General features: G+C 39.7%; 2 protein-coding genes across 3 annotated transcripts in view; one reads left to right on the forward strand and one right to left on the reverse strand.

Annotated features, from left to right (window-relative positions):
• The window catches only part of poc1a (POC1 centriolar protein A), a 53,070-nt gene extending 46,759 nt beyond the window's left edge, over positions 1 to 6,311 (reverse strand). Inside the window, exons 1-4 of one of the 2 annotated variants that reach the window (XM_005724679.2) lie at positions 5,930 to 6,311; positions 1,219 to 1,303; positions 939 to 1,110; positions 547 to 726 (exon numbers count right to left, since the gene is read on the reverse strand). In XM_005724679.2, the coding sequence (XP_005724736.1) occupies positions 547 to 726; positions 939 to 1,110; positions 1,219 to 1,303; positions 5,930 to 5,944 (452 nt within the window). In that variant the 5' untranslated portion in view covers positions 5,945 to 6,311. Of the gene's footprint in view, positions 1 to 546; positions 727 to 938; positions 1,111 to 1,218; positions 1,304 to 3,602; positions 3,662 to 5,929 lie in introns of those variants that run through there. The other variant, XM_005724680.2, reaches the window with a different exon arrangement.
• b9d2 (B9 domain containing 2) lies at positions 3,775 to 4,424 on the forward strand. Its single transcript, XM_005724678.2, has one exon. The coding sequence runs from the start codon at positions 3,778 to 3,780 to the stop codon at positions 4,303 to 4,305; it is 528 nt and encodes a 175-aa protein (XP_005724735.1). The 5' UTR covers positions 3,775 to 3,777; the 3' UTR covers positions 4,306 to 4,424.
• Positions 6,312 to 6,574: the final 263 nt, after the last annotated feature.

Below are 6,574 nucleotides of genomic sequence, written 5' to 3' on the forward strand. Positions count from 1 at the left end.
GTGACTATCAAACACCATAATCTCAGTTTTCTTCTCATTTAAAATGAGAGAATTGGCAGACAGCCACTCTGTGACCTCTTTCAAGCAGTCAGACAAACGATTCAATGAAGTTGGCAGGTCAAAAGATAATTGGAAATAGATTTAATAATGTGTTGGTCCCCCCTTTTGCTGCCAAAACAGGCCAGGCCTATTGAGCCATGGACTCCATCACACCTTTGAAGGTGTGCTATGGTATCTGGCACCAATATGTTAGCAACAGAACCTTTAATTCTTGTAAGATGCAAGGTTAGGCCATTTATGGAACTTATTTGTCCAGTACATCCACCAGATATTGGATTGGATTGGGATCTGGGGAACATGAAACTTCCTTTTTTTGGATTATTATTGTTAGATACTGACCAGGAACAGCCCATAAAAGATGCATTTTGGAAATGATCAGTGTAATTCTCTTTATCTGTCAAAGGTCATAATGTGATGCCTGAAGTGTAAATCTATCAAAATGTCCTAATATGATGCATTGTATCGTGTTAAATGTGTGTCTCATACTTGGCACAGCGGACCCAGTTGATGTGCTGGTTGAGAGAGAAGAGGAACTTTTGCCTGTGTGTTGTCCACACTTTAATTGTCTTGTCATCAGAGGCCGTGACCAGAGTCTGTCCGTCACCAGAAAAGTTAACACTGCGCACAGTGGCAGTGTGAGCCCTGAATACTGTTGACTCAGCCTTCCTGTATGGACACAAGACATTACTTAAGTTTAAAACAAACAAGCAAAACCCAGAAGGTGTTCAGCAATGTGTGTCTTCCTCCATGCTGGCAGAAGGAGACAAACAACATTCAGTAGTTGCTGCTCTTTATGAGTCACCATCATTGTCCTCTGTAGTAAATCTGTGGTGGAATAAAGAACAGAAAAGACAGAAAGATTTTACTTTAACACCTACATGCTTGGCACCCAAAGACGTACAGTCTTGTCTCTGGAGGCAGAGGCCACCAGATGGCCTGATGGGGAAAAGTGGACGGAAAGGACGGCGTCTTTGTGTCCATCAAAACGATACGCTCGCATCTGAGGTTTCATGTTCCAGATCATCACACAGGAATCCATGGAGCCTGTGGCTAGGAGAGGATGAAGCACAGGTGTGAGTGAAAACATCATCTATTTCCAAAAAGGAAAAGACAAAGGCAACAGCAAACAGTTACATCTGAAGGCAAACAGATCATTACCAATTTGTTTCATGTTGCAGCTGAAGTCCACACTTGTTACGGTGTCCCTGTGACCCTTGAAATGTCTTTCTAGGGTTGGATCAGACTATGGGAGCAAACAGAGAGTCATGTCAAAATGTTAAAATGTCCTCATGACTACAAAAGCTACAATAATAAGCAATAAGTTAGACATCTGGGAAACAGAAAATTTGGTACTATTTACTAAGAGCTTATCACTGAAGAAGTGCTATTTCTTCCTCATCACGACTATGTGGGTGTATGATGTGACTAAAACTGGCCTGGAAACATGAGCAAAGAACCCCATAGTTATGATTTGTAGCTAAAATAATGAGGTCCTCTGATTTTGCGCAGTTATTCTTTTTTTACTCTCTTAAGTCTGTGGGAAAATAACACAGAGTAAGTTTCTAACTCTCCATAAAATCGCTAACAGCATCCCAACTACACACGTAAGGTTTAGAATACACAAGGCACTTCTATGACACCAAAGTAAAGTATGGGTTCACTCAATTAATGCTCTTTCAGCTTTTGATTTTTCAGACATGTCACACCAAACAAAAAAAGAAAGAAAGAAAGAAAGAAAGAAAGAAAGATTAATAAAAATACACTGTTTTGGTTTTAGGCTCCTAGAACAGGTTCACGGTCACGACTTAGTATGACACGTGAATGGAAACAAGTCTGTGTTTATGTTAGTAGTAACACTTGTGCTGCTAGTCAAAATGTTTACTGTGAAAGGCACCCACTGTGTGTGATACATCTCATTGCAAAACCCATGGCCAATAATATGTTACCATGGCTGCCTCTGCTATTCTGGGAAAGTTTTCAACAAGATTTTACAAGAAACAGCTGTCGACAAATATGTACACAAAAGCATGCAAACCGATGTTACACCACATTCTGAGGCTCAGCATATTAAGTGACCGAATTGATGCGTTTTGGGGTCATTGAGGTCATTGAAACGTCATGCTAGCCCTCCTCACCTCAACCCTCATCTTCTGAACGGAAGTCACCGCTCTAATACGTGAAAATGTGCATAAACATGCTTATTTATTCCAGATATCATTGTAGTTACTTATTATTATCATTAGCATTTCAAGGCAGTTAATAACAAGCCAGCCAAACAAGAACAGCTGGTTACAACCTAACATTATACCAGCCAGTGTCAGGCTTGAGTGTCTTAAAAATCACAGTTTCCCTTTGATAAACAGTTTGATTACATTCTCATAGTTTAATGTCTGTGAAGGTTCTCAGTCATCCAGGTCATCGTAGTCAAAGGAGCTTGCAAAGAAAAGCGTCTGGACTTCTTTCAGTTGCTTGAAGACGTTTCACCTCTCATCCGAGAAGCTTCTTCAGTTCTAAGGTCAAATGGTGGAGAGTCCAAGATATAAACCTAGTGGGAGTTATATCTATATCATAGTTTAATCACTATCTCAGTCTAACAATGTTCAATCCATTTCAAAGAACGTTTCACTAATGCCAGCAAGATCCTTGCGAGAAATACACTAACTTGTATATCAGCTAGATAAAAACAAAAATTATATGTAACAATTTTGTACAGAAATGCAACTAAAACTATATTCTGTAAGTGGTAAAGGCAAATTACCACTCAAGAAAGTTATCAAATAAATAAATAAAATGTTCCTAGGAGTACAATGTGATCTAAAAGTAGCAAGTTTAAATTTATTTAATTTCTTCATATCTGGTTCATTTATATGACAATGTGTCGAATATGTTTAGGCTAAAGTTAAAACTAATTATGCCTAAACAACTATTCCAAAGTTCAATACCTCTTTTTACAAATGTGCAGTCACATTTCACACTACTCCCAACCTTGGGTTTTTCATAAAATATCATTTGTATTTCTCATTTAAAATATAAAATAAAATACTGTATACATAAACCTTTTATATACTGTAAAAGGTCCTCCACGGAGTATAAGACTGTTTTTTCAGTGTAGTAGTGAACTGTGGAGTCTGAGCGCAGTACAGCCGCGTACTGGCGCTGTTTCACAGCGTAATTGTTCACAGACTCCAAACGCCGATTAAACTTCAGAGAAATTGAGCAATAAAGTCAATTCTTCGTCACGAGTTAATTAAAAAGTATTAATATGAAGAGGTGTTTTATGTCTTCGACGAACGGACTTTTGTAAACAATGCATGAAAGACAGAAACAACTCGGTCCATTAGGACACATTTAACTCTGAGTTAAACCTGTAAGGGTGTAGTTCCAAATTCGTGACACAACCGCGTTTTCACCACACACGTTTATTATAGCTCAGGAATAATTCTGGCAATATTATAATTGGTGAAAATTAATTATTCACTAATGACAAACAATTTTATAAAGGTGAAGCTTAGGGTTTTCATAATGTTGGACGGCATTCGTACCGGAAGTGGTGCCTGCGAGGTCTAACTCAGGGGATTTGTCGAAAATCACGGTAGGCGGTTACCAAGGAGACGTTTAGCCGTTAGTTTAGCTAGCCGCTAAGCTAGCCGTTAACATCGGACAGACAAAACAGGACTTTCCGTGCCACATTTTCTTGTCAAAGTGAACCAGTGTGGCATGGCAGAGCTGCACATTATAGGGCAGATCATTGGTGCAAGTGGTTTCCCGGAAAAGACTTTGTTTTGCAAATGGGGAATTCATACGGGAGAAGCATGGCGGCTTTTATCCGGGCTGAAGGAGGGTCAGACCCAGGTGGATAGCCCCCAAATCGGAGACATAGCGTACTGGAGCCACCCGATCGATCTGCACTACGCGACCAAAGGGCTGCAAGGCTGGCCGAAGATTCACCTAGAGGTGTGGCATCAAGATTCTTTCGGACGGTGCCAACTCTATGGTTATGGTTTCTGCCACGTCCCTTCTAGTCCGGGACATCACCGAATAAGCTGTGCGACCTGGAGGCCCGTGGGCTCCTGGCAAGAACGGCTGGCGCAAATGTTCGTCGGCGGAGGTCCCCAGCTCCTCAGCCCTGACCTGATCTACAGCGGGGCGGACAGATACAGACTGCACACCGAAGCCATGGGGACTGTGGAGCTGGAGCTGGGCATCATCACGAGACACTTTGACAAATATGGTGTCGAGTGTTGAGATTTTGAAATGGCAGAAAGACAGAAAGTAGAAACAGTTATAGATCATATTTGAGTCACTTGCTTTTAGTAGAATTCTGTACTATTTTTTTTCTAAACTGCACTTTTTTTTTTTTTACAAACATCTATATGTAAATAAAGAAAATATTCTCTTACTGAAGTTGGTTTCTTGCTGATTTGTATTTTTTAATAGAAAACTGACTCTTATTAGCAATATTCCCTGTAATCATGCCTCATTTAATGCTGTTTTCTTAAATGCATCTTTATATTATATTATGTAAACCCACATTTACTTTTTATTTGGGATTTTAAGTTGTACGACTAACAGGATCGTTACTTGAATTAAGTTCAATGTCATTAATAACCTGCTACAAATTAGGAGTGGGGGCAAATACTGATACTGAAATCTATCATTTTGGTTCCACATGTGATCCATTCACTGGCAGCAAATATTGTTTATCAAAAGATGTAGGAGTTCCCTGCTAGTCTGGCACACTTCACTACTTTTTAAGAAAATTATAAAGTGAGTTATCTTACTTCATATTAACAATAACAACCTCACAAGGAAAGAACGGGAAAGACTTTTAAAGAGTATATTTTTTCCCTTCAGTTACCAGATACTGTGGTGTATGGTGCATGACTGTATTGCACAGAATATATATTGTCATAGTGTCTTATGAGTTACTCTTGGAGTTCATCAAAGAGAGGTTTTGACCAACCTTTCTTGAAAATGAGGTTTAGTTTATGCAAACTTAAAATAAGCTTGTTTTCTTCTTTGTTTGTCACTGGTTACAAGCATCTCTGAATGCACAACTTGTTGAGCCTTGAAGCACATAGGCATACTCAGATCTTAATCGAAAAGAGCACCTTTGGGATGTGGTGGAGCACGAGATTCTCATCATGGACGTGCAGCCGAAAAGTCTGCAGCAACTGCCTGAAGCGATCATGTCAATATGGACCAAAACCGCAGCTTCACATAAAGAATTAAGGCAGGTCTCAAGGCAAAAAGGCTGCTCAACCCAGCACTTGCGAGGTGCACCTAATAAAGTGGACGGTGAGTGTATGGTGGCATAAATTACTCTATCGTTTTTTCTTTTTCTTATAACTTCAATATACTGTAATTACCGTACACAGAATATCAGATTGTTGGCATATTAATTGCTTGTTAGTCACTTTGTCGGCAAAATGATGCATTTAATCTGCAAAGGCAATTTAGATCATGACAAATGAGTGAAACGATACCATTAAACTTTCACAAATGTATCATTTACATGACATATGTGGCTGTCATGACTGCACAGGGCGGTTGTTACATTAGTATAAATGTATATATTACATTGGACACTCAGCAGACTGAGTAATGAGTCACTTTGCTACGACTTCACAGACATTTAATCCAGACTAAGAGTAAAATTACCCTGATTTATAATCTGCTCTCGCTCTAAATAAAGCTAAAACAAGCAGCAAAAAGGAAGGGGTCCATATCAAATAAAAAAATATATGATGTATTGTAATAAATCTACAGATATATCGACCTTTAACTCTTAACCAATAAGCCACATTGTGGAAACCACAAATAAGAAACGAACTTCATCTCAGTGGCTCAAGCAGCAAGTTAAACTCACCAGCGCAGATGTCATTTTTGTTGATATCGGAGGCGAAATCCTGATGGAAGCGACTTGTTTACGTTCGTAGCTGTCCAAGCTAAATGTTACCGTGCTTTCCTCCGTTATTAGGACGAATGGGGTGCAAGATATCGCCTCTTTAGCTCGGTGTCCGGCTAACGCTAGCTAACAGTTAGCTCTTAGTTGCTGACAACAACAAAGTTCAGTTTACGCGCCGCGATTGGGCGCTGAGCAGCTGGTCGCCGCTCTTAAAGGGGCAGTCATCCCTTTAGCAAAGTTTCTGTCGAAACTGTCATTTTACTATTAACGTCAAAGTATTTAAACGATATGAAATATAGTCAAATAAAGTCCACACAGGTTTTACAAAATTATTCATGTGATGCTGTTCCATTAGGATACGTTACGCGGTAAATTCAAAATCAGGCCGTTTGTAGTAACTCATAATTGCCACCAGGTGTCAGCAGAGGTACACTAGACAGAGTTGTAAATCAGCTTTATGCAGCTAAGTACATGAAGGCCTGTAACCAAGGCCTAACGTGGGTTTTGCTGTCGCCTGCTTGTGCATATAAAATCTTAACTCTGGAGAACCCATGGGGTCATATTTGACCCCATATTTGACCCCATGGGTTCCCTAGAAAACCAATG

This window comes from Pundamilia nyererei, unplaced genomic scaffold, assembly GCF_000239375.1.
Source record: "Pundamilia nyererei isolate P.nyererei 1_Seehausen unplaced genomic scaffold, PunNye1.0 scaffold00012, whole genome shotgun sequence".
NCBI lineage: Eukaryota > Metazoa > Chordata > Actinopteri > Cichliformes > Cichlidae > Pundamilia > Pundamilia nyererei.